General features: G+C 46.1%; 4 protein-coding genes across 4 annotated transcripts in view; 3 read left to right on the forward strand and 1 right to left on the reverse strand.

The window, feature by feature from the left end:
• LOC144483170 (uncharacterized) overlaps positions 1 to 15,777 on the forward strand; it is a 169,717-nt gene that overhangs the window by 26,086 nt on the left and 127,854 nt on the right. The window contains 1 exon segment of the mRNA XM_078201966.1: positions 7,404 to 7,927. Coding sequence (XP_078058092.1) covers positions 7,404 to 7,927 — 524 coding nt within the window.
• The window catches only part of LOC144483150 (uncharacterized), a 113,574-nt gene that overhangs the window by 1,757 nt on the left and 96,040 nt on the right, over positions 1 to 15,777 (forward strand). The gene's annotated exons all lie outside the window — the stretch shown is intronic.
• On the reverse strand, positions 2,689 to 5,126 carry LOC144483151 (uncharacterized). Its single transcript, XM_078201946.1, has 2 exons — positions 4,929 to 5,126; positions 2,689 to 4,574 (listed from the first exon to the last, which is right to left on the reverse strand). Exon 2 carries the CDS (start codon positions 4,238 to 4,240, stop codon positions 3,317 to 3,319), a length of 924 nt encoding a protein of 307 aa, XP_078058072.1. The 5' UTR covers positions 4,241 to 4,574; positions 4,929 to 5,126; the 3' UTR covers positions 2,689 to 3,316.
• Positions 5,561 to 15,777, forward strand: part of LOC144483162 (uncharacterized) — a 187,030-nt gene continuing 176,813 nt past the window's right edge. The window contains exons 1-2 of the mRNA XM_078201960.1: positions 5,561 to 5,806; positions 7,097 to 7,191. The gene's annotated coding sequence lies outside the window, so the exon portion shown is untranslated. The remainder of the gene's footprint in view (positions 5,807 to 7,096; positions 7,192 to 15,777) is intronic.

Raw genomic sequence — 15,777 nt, forward strand, 5'->3', positions numbered from 1 at the left:
CACCCATTTACCCCCACTCTTTGCTTTCTGTTAGTTAACCAATCCTCTATCCATGCTAATACATTACCCGTACAACTGTGCATGTTTATCTTATGCAGCAGTCTTTGGTGCGGCACCTTGTCAAATGCCTTCTGGAAATCCAGATACACCACATCCACAAGTTCCCCATTGTCCACTGCACATGTAATGTTCTCAATGAATTCCACCAAATTAGTCAAACATGACCTGCCCTTCATGAACCCATGCTGCGTCTTACCAATGGGACAATTTATATCCAGATGTCTCGCTATTTCTTCCCTGATGATAGATCCAAGCATTTTCCCTCCTACAGAAGTTAAGCTAACCAGCCTATAGTTACCTGCCTTTTGTCTACCTCCTTTTTTAAATGTTTGTGATTTTGTGAAACCTGTTTTTGTTGTCTGAGCTGACTGGAATTAGAGCCAGAGCAGGAGTAATCCAGGGGAATGATTTGGAAGTAAAGCAAAATCCAGCAGATGCTGGAGTTCTGAAAAGAACCGACCTGCTGAGTTTATCCAGCATTTTCTCTATTTATTATAATGATTTTGGGACCTGGGTTTGAATCCCACCACGTTTCAACAAAAATATTGATGAGCATGAATTAATTGTTGTAAAAACACATCTGGTTCTGTAATGCCCTTTAAGGAAGGAAATCTGCCGTCCTGATCCAGTCTAACCGACATGTGACTGGATTCACAAACAATTCAAGGGCTGACTGGGTAAACAGGGAATGTCACCATCAGAAAAACAGAGCCCCCTGGAGGGCAGAAGGGTTATGACAGGTTATGGAGAGGTTAAAACTGTCATCATTGAGAACAACACAGACTTTAATGGAACAACTGGTCCCAAACACAATCTCTTGTAGTTAGTTTTAAACCTGATTCACCTGTGGTGAATCAGGTTTAAAAAGAGTCAAATTATATATGTTTTCTAGTTTGGACAACCACATTTAAATCTGGGACTCGGATGAGGATATGAATTGGTGGTTGGTGGTAAGATCTAAATGTGTGTATTACGCCAGGAAGCCTTAAACCCAGAGTGAGAATATTTCAAACCAGGGTTCAAAATGAACGGCTGTGGATGGTGAATTCACCCTCAAAAGAAAACAAAGAAAATTACAGCACAGGAACATCCCTTCGACCCTCCAAGCCTGCACCAACCACGCTGCCTAACTGAACTGAAACCCCCTACCCTTCTGGGGACCATATCCCTCCATTCCCATCCTATTCATGTATTTGTCAAGACGCCCCTTAAAAGTCACTATTGTATCTGCTTCCACTACCTCCCCCGGCAGCGAGTTCCAGGCACCCACCACCCTCTGGGTAAAAGATCTGCCTCGTACATCTCCTTTAAACTTTGCCCCTCGCACCTTAAACCTAAGCCCCCGAGTAATTGATTCTTCTACTCTGGGAAAAAGCTTCTATCCACTCTGCCCAAGCCCCTCACAATCTTGTAGACTTTGTCAGATCGCCCTCAACCTGCGTCGTTCCAGTGAGAACAAGCCAAGTTTCTCCAACCTCTCCTCATAGCTAATGCCCTCCATGCCAGGCAACATCCTGGTAGATCTTTTCTGTACCCTCTCCACCCTCTCCAAAGCCTCCACATCTTTCTGGTAGTGCGGCGACCAGAATTGGACACTAGATTCCAAGTGCGGCCTAACTGAGGTTCTATAAAGCTGCAACATGACTTGCCAAAAGGCCCGCAGAAATTCTGTCTTGGGAGGAACTACTGGAAGAAAATAAATCATCCTGTACATGGGAGAGACAGAAACTGTGAGGACCATCTCCTCCAATCACAGATTCTGTCTCTCCCGGTGTTGCTACATCTGCAGAGACAGAGTCTCAAACTGGAGGAACAGCTTTGCCACCTATTTTGAGAAAAGAAGTTCACTGACTCAGCAGCCTATCGGTGACGTGTGGAGGAGTTGTGTCTTCCTGCTACAGAACTAGTTTCATAGCAGTGAGAGCCTCAAAAGGAATGATCCAACCATCGGCAGAGCTTTCCCCATTCTGCTGAACAAGTCTTGATTATTTTTATATATCTCAGAAGGTGGGGTGTACAACTCAGGAATTTGAGTAACCAGATATTGTGAACATACTTACCAATCACTTGGGTCATCACATTAGAAATTGAAATCCATTCATCCAGGTTCATATTCTAAACTGCTTTTATTTGCAGTTTAACGTTCACAGACAACATACAGAATCCCCGGTCAGAGCTGATCTCAGCTGGTGTAGTGAGGTTATTGATGGGTTATCAATGTAAATCCACACACAATGAAGATCAGAATCGGGAGAGTTTTTTCCTGCTCCACCGTCTGAACCAGTAAACATCTGATTCCGTTACCTTGTGTCAAATAGTTAGAATTCTCATTTTGGAAAGAGAGTATGGGAGTATTTTAAAAATAAATTCACAAAAAATATCATTCATAGATTCCAATTTAAAAGATTTAATATATACACAGTCTTCAGTATTTGTGTTACCTTATCTGAAGAAGTAAACTAACAGAAACACAAAAGGTAATGTTACTACGTGACTACATCACTCATAAAGGAGTTACTGAGAATGGAAAACGATCCCCTGGAAACCAAAAAATAGCCCTTAAAAATCGAAGAGCAGCTTTCCAGAAAATCTCAATACAAGCATTGAAAATAAATACTTTGTGCCCTGCAGATGGATCTTTCAGAGAATGAATTGTAGATTTTGCCCCAAAGATCAAATTAGAATTGAAACAAAAGTTCTTAATTTTATTCTAAACAGGTTCCTGTTGAGAGTTCTTCAATTAAGGGGGAAGATCACAGGTGTTGCTTTTAAAAAGTGACATTTCATAGAAATCATAGAAATCATAGAAACCCTACAGTGCAGAAGGAGGCCATTCGGCCCATCGAGTCTGCACCGACCACAATCCCACCCAGGCCCTACCCCCACATATTTACCCGCTAATCCCTCTAACCTATGCATCTCAGGACTCTTAAGGGGCAATTTTTAACCTGGCCAATCAACCTAACCCGCACATCTTTGGACTGTGGGAGGAAACCGGAGCACCCGGAGGAAACCCACGCAGACACGAGGAGAATGTGCAAACTCCACACAGACAGTGACCCGAGCCAGGAATCGAACCCAGGACCCTGGAGCTGTGAAGCAGCAGTGCTAACCACTGTGCTACCATGCCGCCCTGAATATCCCAGAATATTAAATTCCAGCTAGTTATAGGGTTTGTTAACATCAGCAGAAATAAAATATTGTCAGACTGTCAATACTGAACAGCAGCAAAAACAGCAAAATCCAACCCCTGCAGTCACTTGTGAACTTGTTGATGTCTCAGGAGCCATTGTGACTGAGTGAATCCCTTCCCACACACAGAGCAGTTGAATGGCCTCTTAGTGTGAGTGCATTGGTGAGCCAGCAGGTTGAAAGACTTTGCGAATCCTTTCCCACACACGGAGCAAGTGAATGGCCTCTCCCCTGTGTGAACTCGCTGGTGAGCAGAGAGGTTGGATGGCCAATTGAATCCCTTCCCACACACGGAGCATGTGAATGGTCTCTCTGCAGTGTGAGTGCGTCGGTGAGCAGTGAGGTTGGATGACTGCCTGAAATTCTTTCCACAGTCAGTGCAGCTGAATGGCTTCTCTTCAGTGTGAATTTTCTGGTGTCTCAGCAGTGTGGGTAAAACTGTGAATCCCTTTCCACACACAAAGCAAGTAAACGGTCTCTCCCCAGTGTGAATTCGCTGGTGTGCAATGAGGGAGGATGCCTGTCTGAAACTCCGTCCACAGTCAGTGCAGCTGAATGGCTTCTCCTCAATATGAACTCGCTGGTGTGACAGTAAGTGGGATGACCCAGTGAATCCCTTCCCACAGTCGGAGCAGGTGAACGGCCTCTCCCCAGTATGAACTCGCTGGTGTGACAGCAGGTGGAATGACTGAGTGAATCCCTTCCCACACACGGAGCAGATGAATGGTCTCTCCCCGGTGTGACTGCGTTGGTGCACAGTGAGTGCTGAGGAATGCCTGAACCTCTTCCCACAGGAGGTGCAGGTGAATGGCTTTTCCTCAGTGTGAATTCTCTGGTGAGACCAAAGGCCAGATGACTGAATGAATCCCTCCCCACAGACAGAACAGGTGAACGGTCTCTCACCAGTGTGACTGCGCCGATGGTTTTCCAGCAGGGAAGGGTAACTGAATCCTTTCCCACAGTCCCCACATTTCCACGGTTTCTCCATGGTGCTGGTGTCCTTATGTTTCTCCAGGTTGGATCATCAGTTGAAGCCTTGTCCACACACAGAAATCGTGTATCGTTTCTCCTCGCTGTGAATGCTGTGATGTTTTTTCAGGCTGCGTAACTGGATAAAGCTCTTTCCACAGTTAGTTCACTGGAACACACTCACTCGGGTATGTGTGTGTGTCTTGGCTTTTCCAGTCACACTGATGTTTGAAATTTTCTCTTCCAGGCAGAACAGACAAACATTTCTCCTTCCACGTTCAAAGTCTGAGGATATTCAGGTCCGAATGAATCGAGACTCTGTCTGATTTTGATGTGATGTTTCCTCACCTCACCTGTAAAAGTAATTTACAAAAGTCATCACTGTCAATCCAGATAGAAATTCAGAACAGACAATTCTCGTTTCTCTGGAACATTTTTTCCTCTCTTGTTCCCCCAAATCTGTAAATCCCGGTCCCACACACACTCCCTCCTCCCTGGGCTGAAATCCAAACCCAGCTCACCATCTCCACCATCTCTTTCCTCCACTCCCAGTTTTCTCCCTCCCTCTCCTCTGTCTGGGTTCAGTTCTCGGAGCCTTCAGCTACTTCACAGCAAGGAGCTTAAGGCTCCGAAAGCTTGTGGCTTTTGCTACCAAATAAACCTGTTGGACTTTAACCTGGTGTTGTTAAAACTCTTACTGTGTTTACCCCAGTCCAACGCCAGCATCTCCACATCATGGGTTCAGTTCTCCAGCTCCTGTCTGCAGACTGACAATAAAACCAATGGGTCTTATTGGGGGTGTTGGGGCCTCCAGCGGGTGTTTGTGAATCCTCCCCGCCCACCTCCCAGGGTTTCCTTCCTTCCCAGAGATCAGAGTCCTCATTGATTTGAGGCCAAAGTGTAACCTCTTATTTATTGTCCCCCTCCCCCATCCTCTGATGTGAACCATCCTCCAGTGGCTGAGCCAGGATGGGGCCGTTAACCTGGGCCTGTTCCCGGGAGGGAGGGAGGGAGAAGCCCCGCAGCTGCAAACCAGGGAGCTGACAATGATTCTGAAGGGTTTGCGGATCCACAAAGTGTTTCCAAATCCTCCCAGCCACCGCCTAACGCTGACTCCGCTTCTCCGGGACAAACAAGCGCCAAGGACAGCAATGACACTGCGCATGCTCCACATCACAATGCCCGGGCACTGATTGACGGCAGCTCCGGACCAATAGGACGAGAGGGCGGTGCTGGAGGACCGAGCGGGAGCGGCTGGTCCTCCAACCAATCAGTGTGAATGAGGGGCGCGGCTGGAGCACCGGGTGAAGCGCTGGAGCCGGCGGTTGGAGATTGGGGAGGATCCGCAAACCCTTCAGAATCATTGTCAGCTCCCTGGTTTGCAGCTGCGGGGCTTCTCCCTCCCGGGAACAGGCCCAGGTTAACGGCCCCATCCTGGTTTGGGAGCTGGAGCATGCGCAGTGCCTGCGGCAGACGGTAAGGAGCTCGAGCGAGCGGGTTTTAAATGGAGATTTTTACAAAGACCGAGTGCAGATCCAGAGCCTGAAATAAAACCGGAAACATAAATGGAGTTTGCGGGTGGATGGTGAGGCTTTATAAACACCCGGTGTCGGCCACAGTCCCTCAATTTGCGAAGCAAATTCCTCAGACCTTCTGATGGTTTCAGGCCGGAGTTCAAATCCGCCATCTTTATCAAGGTCCGTGTACTGCAAAGCGCATGCGCATCCGCCATCTTTATTGAGGTAAATTGGAACAACGCATGCGCAGCCACCGTATTTGTTGAGGGTGAAACCAAATGAATAACCCACGGGAACAAAAAAAATCAGAGTTTGATTTCATAACAAAATCGATGTGTTGTTGTAAAACCGGAAGTTAGGGTTACAGCCAACAACAACTTCTATTTATATAACACCATTAATATCAGGGTGGTTAGCACTGCTGCCTCACAGCTCCAGGGACCCAGGTTCGATCCCAGCCTTGGGTCACTGTCTGTGCGGAGTTTGCACGTTATCCCTGTGACTGTGGGTTTCCTCTGGGTGCTCCGGTTTCCTCCCACCGCCCAAAGATGTGACGTTTAGGGGAATTGGCCATGCTATATTGCCCCTTCGTGTCCAAAGATGTGCGGGTAAGGGGGATTAGTGGGGTACAGATCAGGGGTAAAATATTCAGAGTCAGTGTAGACTTGATGGGCTAAATGGTTTCCTTCTGCACTGTAGGAATTCTTTGAGAAGTCATCCTTGTGCACTGAAGGTCTAGTCACTAATGGTGGAGTGATTAAAATAGGGAATGTGCAGGAAACCAGAATCAGCACAGTGTTAGAGGTGATTCCAGAGATAGGAACAGGCCTTGGAGTGATTTGTACAAATTAGTTGTAAGGATGCATGAAAAATACGCATTTCATTTGGATCTCATAGAATTCTACAGTGCAGAGGGAGGCCATTTGGCCCATTGAGTCTGCACTGACCACAATCCGACCCAGGCCCTATCCCCATTACCACATGCATTTATCCTAGCTAGCCCCCCTGATACTCAGGGGTAATTTAGCATAGCCAATCTATCTAACCCGCACATGTTTGGACTGTGGGAGGAAACCAGAGCACCTGCAGGAAACCCATGCAGACACGGGAGAACATGCAAACTCCACACAGACAGTGACCCAAGCTGGGAATCAAATCGGGTCACTGGGGCTGTGAGGCACAGGGCTAACCACTGCGCCACCATGCCGCCCTCTGCTCAGGGAAGAGGGAGAGTGTATGGGACAGATTTACTGTTTTGGGGAACAAGAGCAGAAAAGTTGTTCCTTAGAAATTAGACTTGTCTGATCAGAATTTCTATCCTGGACTGACAGTAGTTTTGTAAACTTCTTCTTTTGCAGGATATTTGATGGGGAAGATTTACAGTCAGAAAAATTGAATCAAGATTTAACAGTCGCTCAATTCACCAGCACCTGAACACGATCAGCCTTTGAATGTGGAATGCGGGAAAAGATTTCAAACATCAGTGTGACTGGAAAAGCACTGAGACAGACACACACCCGAGTGAGAGTTTTCCAGTGAACTGACTGTGGAAAGAGCTTTAACCAGTTACACAGCCTGAGAAAACATCACACCATTCATAGCAATGTGAATCTGTGCATGTGTTCTGTGTGTGGACGAGGCTTCAACTAATCACTCAATATGGAGAGACATGATGATACTGACATCATAGAGAAACCGTGGATATGTGGAGACTGTGGGAAAGCATTCACTTGCCCATCCAAACTGGAAACTCATCGACGCACCCACACAGGGGAGAGACCCTTCACGTGTCCCGTGTGTTGGAAGGAATTTACTCAATCATCCTGCCTAACATTACACCAGCGAGTTCACACTGGAGAGAGACCATACACTTGCTCAGTGTGTGGGAAGGGATTCGTCCAGATGTATAACCTACAATTACACAGGAGAGTTCACACTGGAGAGAGGCCGTTCACCTGCTCCGTGTGTGGGAAGCGATTCATTAATTCATCCAACCTTGTGACACACCAGCGAGTTCACACTGAGGAGAGGCCATTCAGCTGCACTGACTGTGGAAAGAGCTTCAGACATTCATCCAGCCTCAAAGCACATCAGCGACTTCACACTGGGGAGAGACCATTCACCTGCTCAGAGTGTGGGAAGGGATTCACTACCTCCTCCCACCTGGTGACACACCAGCGACTTCACGAGTGAATGCAGGGAGTGGATTCTGCTGTACCTGCTGCTGTTAATCACATCCAGGAGTGAGCCACATTCATTCTGACATTTGAGGTTTGTTTCTGCTGATAATAATCCCTGTAGCTGGGCTGGAGTTTAATATTCTCGATCGAGAGCTGATTGTGTTTTTGGGGTTGCCATTTCCCTTTAAGAACCACTGTCTGTGATCTTTCCCCATCATTCAGGAACTCTCGTCACCGATTCTTCACAGTACAGAAAGAGGCCATTCAGCCCACCAAGTCTGCACTGGCTCACTGAAAGAGCCTTATCCCATTCCCCTGCCATACTTCTGTAACCTTGCACACTCTTTCTTTTCAGATAACAATCCAATTCTCTTTTGAGTACCTTGATCAAACCTGCCTCCACTGCTCTCACAGGAAGTTTATTCCAGACTCCAACCACTCACGAGGTGAAAATAATTTTCCTTGCATCACTTTGACTCTGTTTTCCCCATTAACGTAGGTCTGTGCCCTCTAGTTCTTGATGTTCTCTTGGTGGGAACATTTTCTCACTATTTCACCTGCCCAATTCCTCAGGATCTTGAATACCTGTATTAATCTCCTCTCGACCATCTTCAATCAGACAATTAACATTTATTTCTTCTGATGTTAATCTCTAACTGACCTGGAATTTAATATTCTGAAATCTGTTAAATAAATCAGCTTTGTTCCAAACACACGGTGTGTTAAATCCTTGATTTCTCCAGGATAAGAGATTAATTGATGTCTTGTTACTGACTTCTGTTTTTTGGTTCTTTTCTCCTTTTAACTCCAGATTATTTCAGTCTCAGACCTTCAGTTACACTCATTTTTTTTAAATTTGACTTATTATTGTATTAGCATAAAATGAAAAGTATTGTTTCTTATCATGGACAAGTCCCAGCTCCCTATACTTTCTAGAATGTCTCTCCCAGCCTTGAGATCTAGGGAAGTTTTCAGTATTTAAAAACAGAAAATACTGGAAATTATAATCCATACTTTTCCAAGTGTCAGTTGATTGTGTCCCAGATTATTGGCTTTTCCCCACCGCTGATGTTAAGATGATTGTTCTGTAATTGCTGTGTTTTTGAACAGGGATGTAACATTTACATTCTCTGTCCTTTGTCACTACGACTCTATAAGGATTGGAAGGTTGTGGCCAGAGCTCCACAAGCTCCATGTGAAGGACAGTGTGTGTCAGAGTGCAGCAGTCCCTCAATGTCAGACTGCAGTGTCAGCCTAGATAATGTGCTCAGCTTGATGAGTATTTCCTGTTGTTATTGATGTGGATCATTCAGAAACAATGGTCTCTGATGATGTCATCCAGTCCTGCTGCGATGATGTCATAGAGACTATTACATCACAGCAGAGCCTTAGTAGTGAAAACAGTTTTGTTCCAGATGAGAGGTGATGGCCCAATGGTATTATCCCTAGACTTAATCCATAAACTTAGCTAATGTTCTGGGGACCGGGTTCAAATCCCACCACAGCAAGTGGTGTAATTTGAACAAAGAACAAGAAAAAAGAAAATTATAGCACAGGAACAGGCTCTTTGGCCCTCCAAGCCTGCACTGATTATGCTGCCCGTCTGAACTAAACAGGCCTCCGGGGACCATATCCCTCTATTCCCATCTTATTCATGCATTTGTCCAGTGTCCCTTAAAAGTCACTATCATATCTGCTTCCACTACCTCTCCCGGCAGCGAGTTCCAGGCACCTGCCACTCTTTGTAAAAAAAAACTTGCCTCGTACATTTAATTCAATAAAAATAATTGAATTCAATAAAAAAAAATCAGAATTAAGAATCTACTGCTGACCATGAAACCATTGTCAATTGTCAGAAAAAAACCATTTGGTTCAGTAAAGTAAAAAGTAAAGTTTATTTATTAGTCACAAGTAGGCTTACATTAACAGTGCAGTGAAGTTACTGTGAAATTCCCCTGGTTGCCATACTCCGGCATTTGTTCGAGTCAATGCACCGAACCAGCATGTCTTTCAGACTGTGGGAGGAAACCGGAGCACCCGGAGGAAACCCACGCAGAGAACATGCAAACTCCACACAGACAGTGACCCAAGCCGGGAATCGAACCCGGGTCCCTGGCGCTGTGAGGCAACAGTGTTAACCATTGTGCCACCCCATGAATGTCCGTTTGGGGAAGGAAATCTGCTGTCCTTACCTGGTCTGGCCTACATGTGACTCCAGAGCCATAGCAATGTGACTGACTGTCAACTGCCCTCTGAAATGGCCCAGTGAGCCACTCAGTTCGATGGTAACTAGGGATGGGCAATAAATGCTGGCCGTGCAGTGACGCCCATGTCCCACAAATGCATAAAAAATCCTCACAGTTTAAATTCACACAGCCATTCTGTCTCCTTTTGTAATTACCACTCACTTCACCAGTTTAAAAAAATGGACGTCAATGAACATAATTCATTCCTGGATGTGATTTACAGTAAAATCCAGTCACTGATTATTTGTGAACTCGCTGGTGGCTCATCAGGGTGGATGAGCGAGTGAATCTCTTCCCACACACGAAGCAGGTGAATGGTCTCTCCCCAGTGTGAATTCGCTGGTGTCTCTGCAGGGTGGCTGATTGAGTGAATCCTTTCTCACACTGCAAACAGATGAATGGCTTCTCCCCAGTGTGAACCCGCTGGTGTGCAGTCAGTTGACATAATTGTCTAAACCCAGTCCCGCAGTGAGAGCACCTGAACGGTCTCTCGTCAGTGTGAACAAGCTGATGGCGCATCAGGTCCACAGAACCTTTATAGCATTTCTCACAGTCAGCACATTTAAAAGGTCTCTCGTCAGTGTGAACTTGCTGGTGTTTCAGCAGAGTGGACGAATCGCTGAATCCCTTCCCACATTTGGAGCAGGTGAATGTTCTCTCCTCTGTGTGAACTCGGTGTTGTAGAAGCCCTGATGATCGAGTGAATCTCTTCCCACATTTGAAACAGATGAACGGCTTCTCCCCAGTGTGAATTCGCTGATGTGCAGCGAGTTCAGATGATTGTCTGAACCCAGTCTCACAGTGAGAGCATCTGAAGGGTCTCTCGTCAGTGTGAACAAGCTGATGTCGCATTAGGTTCTGAGAACTTTTATAGCACTTCCCACAGTCCAGGCATTTAAATGGTCTCTCATCAGTGTGAACTTGCTGATGTTTCAGCAGAGTGGATGAATCAGTAAATCCCTTCCCACACTTGGAGCAGGTGAATGGCCTCTCCCCAGTGTGAACTCGGTGGTGTTGTTGCAGCCCAGATGATCGAGTGAATCCCTTCCCACACTCGGGACAGGTGAATGGCTTCTGCCCATTATGAACACGCTGGTGCCTCAACAGGTTGGATGACCAAGTGAATCCCTTCCCACACTCAGGGCAGGTGAATGGCCTCTCCCCAGTGTGACAGGGCTGATGAGTTTCCAGCTCAGACAGGGATCTGAATCCCTGCTCACAGTCCCCAGATTTCCACGGTTTATCTACACTGTGAACATTGCTGTTTTCTTGCATGTTAAAAACCCGATGATATTCAGATCCTGATGTGATGTTTGGTTTCAGTTTCCCTGACTGCAAATCTTCCCCTTCTAATGCCCTGTGAAATTGATTTAAAACAGAAAAAATGGAGTGAGAGAGAACTCACAAAAACAGAAAGGCAGGTTGTGAAATTGAACTGGTTTTAGCGCCAATTTCCCACCCCCTTCCCGAATCCTTTGAATCCCTGAAAGATCTCTCCGGCTCTGGGCTAGAACTTTCCTCCATTTTAATCCTGGGAAAACTGCAGTTATTGTCACCGCTCTCTGCTACAAATTCTACCCATTGACTCCATCCCTCTCCTCGGAAACTGTCTGAGACGGAGCCAGACTGTTCACAACCAGAGCAAAATATTTCACCCAACCTGAGAATCTGACCACAAATCCACATCATTACCAAGACCAGTTCCACCTCAGTAACATCACCCAACTCCAGTCTACTCTCAGTTCATCTGCTGCTGAAACCGTCACTCATTCCTTTGTTTTGATTTGATTTATTATTGTCACATGTATTAGTATACAGTGAAAAGTATTGTTTCCTGCATGCTATACAGACAAAGCATACCGTTCATAGAGAAGGAAACAAGACTGTAATGCTACAGTCATAGCTAGGGTGTAGAGAAAGATCAACTTAATGCAAGGTAGGTCCATTCAAAAGTCTGATGGCAGCAGGGAAGAAGCTGTCCTTGAGTTGGTTGGTACGTGACCTCAGACTTTTGTATCTTTTTCCCGACGGGAGAGAGAATGTCCGGGGTGCATGCGGTCCTTAATTATGCTGGCTGCTTTAGCGAGGCAGCAGGAAGTGTAGACAGAGTCAATGGATGGGACGCTGGTTTGCGTGATGGATTGGGCTCCATTCACGACCTTCTGTAGTTCCTTTGCGGTCTTGGGCAGAGCAGGAGCTCTACCAAGCTGATGCTAATGCTTTCTATGGTGCATCTGTAAAGGTTGGTGAGAATCGTAGCGAACATGCCAAATTTCATAGTCATACAGGTTTACAGCATGGAACCAGGCCCTTTGGCCCAACTTGTCCATGCTGCGCTTTTTTTTAAACCCCTAAGCTCGTCCCAATTGTCTGCATTTGGCCCTCATCCCTCTATACCCATCTTACCCATGTAACTGTCTAAACGTTTTTTAAAAGACAAAATTGTACACGCCTCTACTACTACCTCTGGCAGCTTGTTCCACACACTCACCACCCTCTGCGTGAAAAACATTGCCCCTCTGGATCCTTTTTGTATCTCTCTCCTCTCACCTTAAACCTATGCCCTCTAGTTTTAGACTCCCCTACCTTTGGGAAAAGATATTGACTATCTAGCTCATCTATGCCTCTCATTTTATAGACCTCTATAAGATCACCACTCAGCCTTCTACGCGCCAGAGAAAAAAAGTCCCAGTCTATCCAGCCTCTCCTTATAACTCAAACCATCAAGTCCCGGTAGCATCCTAGTAAATGTCTTCTGCACTCTTTCTAGTTTAATAATATCTTTTCTATAATAGGGTGACCAGGACTGAACACAATATTCCAAGTGTGGCCTGACCAATGTCTTGTACAACTTCAACAACTCCTGTATTCAATGTTCTGACCAATGAAACCAAGCATGCTGAATGCCTTCTTCACCACTCTGTCCACCTGTGACTCCACTGTCAATGAGCTGTGAACCTGTACCCCGAGATGTCTTTATTCTGTAACTCTCCCCAGTGGCCTACCATTAACTGAGTAAGTCCTGCCCTGGTTCGATCGACCAAAATGCAATACGTCGCATTTATCTAAATTAAACTCCATCTGCCATTCGTCAGCTCACTGACCTAATTGATCAAGATCCTGTTGCAATCCGAGATAACCTTCTTCACTGTCCACTGTGCCACCAATCTTGGTGTCATCTGCAAACTTACAAACCATGCCTCCAAAATTCTCATCCAAATCATTAATATAAATGACAAATAACAGTGGACCCAGCACCGATCCCTGAGGCACTCCGCTGGTCACAGGTCTCCAGTTTAAAAAACAACCCTCTACAACTACCCTCTGGCTTCTGTCATCAAGCCAATTTTGTATCCATTTAGCTACCTCACCCTGGATCCCGTGAGATTTTCCTTCGTCTTCTGAGAAAGTAGAGGCGTTGGTGGGCTTTCTTAACTAGAGTGTTGGCTTGAGGGACCAGGACAGGTTGTTAATGATCTGGGCACCTAAAAACCTGAAGCTTTCGACCATTTCTACTTCATCCCCGTTGATGTAGACAGGGCACGTTCTCCATTATGTTTCCTTAAGTCGATGACAATCTCCTTCATTTTGTTTACATTGAGGGAGAAATTATTGTTGTCACACCAGTTCACCAGATTCTCTATCTCATTCCTGTACTCTGTCTCATCGTTGTTGGAGATCCGACCCACTACGGTGGTGTCACCAGCAAACCTGAAAATCGAGTTGGAGGGAAATTTGGCCACACAATCATAGGTGTATAAGGAGTATAGTGAGGGCTGAGAACACAACCTTGTGGGGCATTGGTGTTGAGGATGATCGTGGAGGAGGTGTTGTTACCTATCCTTACTGATTGTGGTCTGTGGGTTAGGAAGTTCAGCATCCAGTTGCAGAGGGAGGAGCCAAGCCCAGGCCACGGAGTTTGGAGATGAGTTTCGTGGGGATAATGATGTTGAAGGCTGAGCTGTAGTCAATAAATAGGAGTCTGACATCGCTATCTTTGTAATCTAGATGTTCCAGGGTTGAGTACAGGGCCAGGGAATTGGCGTCTGCTGTGGACGTGTTGGGTGGTAGGCGAACTGTATTGGATCCAGGCAGTCCGAAAGGCTGGAATTGATTAGTGCCATGACTAACCTTTCGAAGCACTTCATAATGATGGATGTTAGACCCACCGGACGATAGTTATTAAGGCACGCTGCTTGGCTTTTCTTTGGTACCGGGATGATGGTCATCTTCTTGAAGCAGATAGGACCTCAGATTGTTGTAAAGAGAGGTTGATGATGTCTGCGAATACCCCGGCCAGCTGATCCATGCAGGATCTGAGTGCTTGTTACCATTAGACTTAATAATTCTAACACACCCCTGGCCGGTCTCCCTCACTCAACCTGTCTATTAACTTGAGGTCATCACAATTCTGCTGCCCACGTGTTTACTCATTCCAAATCTTGTTCACCCACCACCCCTGCGCTACAAAGGCTCCTGTTTATGAATCAACATTTTAAATTTCTCATCCTTGTTCTCAAGTCCCTCCGTGGTTTCACCCCTCCCTATCTCTGTAATCTCCTCTCGCTTCACAACCCTCCAATATCTCTGCATTCCTTTCATTCCGGCTTCCTCAGCATTCACAGTTTTAATCACTCCATCATACGTGTCTGCACTTCCAGTTACCAAGGCCATAATCTTTGGAATTTCCCCCTAAACTGCTCCCCCTCTGTATCTTCCTTCCCCCCCTTTAAGATACTCATTAAAACTACCTCTTTAACCAAGCCTTTACCCATCCACCCTCATGTCTGCTCACATGACTCTGTCAAATGTTGCTTCATAACACACCTGAGAAACGCCTCAGAATGTTCCAGTACATGAACGATGCTGTATAAATACACATTGTAATTATTGATTTGGAGATGTATCACTGTCCCTTCATCATCACTGGGTGAATAGCCTGTAGGGCGGCACGGTAGCACAGTGGTTAGCACTGCTGCTTCACAGCTCCAGGGACCTGGGTTCGATTCCCGGCTTGGATCACTGTCTGTGTGGAGTTTGCACATTCTCCTCGTGTCTGCGTGGGTTTCCTCCGGGTGCTCCGGTTTCCTCCCACAGTCCAAAGATGTGCGGGTTAGGTTGATTGGCCATGCTAAAATTGCCCTTGGTGTCCTGGGATGCGTAGGTTAGAGGGATTAGTGGGTAAATATGTAAGGATATGGGGATAGGGCCGGGGTGGGATTGTGGTCGGTGCAGACTCGATGGGCCGAATGGCCTCTTTCTGTGTTGTAGGGTTTCTAAGATTCTAAGAACTCCTGACCTAAAGGGGAGCACCTTCACCACATGGACGGCAGCTGATCAAGAAGATAAAACATAATCTTCTCCACAGGTAATTGGGGATGGGAAATATTTTCTGTTGGTCTTGTTAGTGAAAAGACAGGGTAGTGGGATGAGCTGATTCCCTTGTAGAGAACCAGCACATGCGTGACTGGTTAGTTATTTTCTGTAGTGTAATAATTCAATGTTTCTGTGGCTTAATGGAAAAGAGACCAATTCTGGAGGCCAGGAACGAACTTCTGGAATCAATGCCCATTGCCTCCGATAGAGGTGGCGGCTGCACATGCGCCCTGTTGC

This window comes from Mustelus asterias, unplaced genomic scaffold, assembly GCF_964213995.1.
Source record: "Mustelus asterias unplaced genomic scaffold, sMusAst1.hap1.1 HAP1_SCAFFOLD_47, whole genome shotgun sequence".
Taxonomy (NCBI): Eukaryota; Metazoa; Chordata; class Chondrichthyes; order Carcharhiniformes; family Triakidae; genus Mustelus; species Mustelus asterias.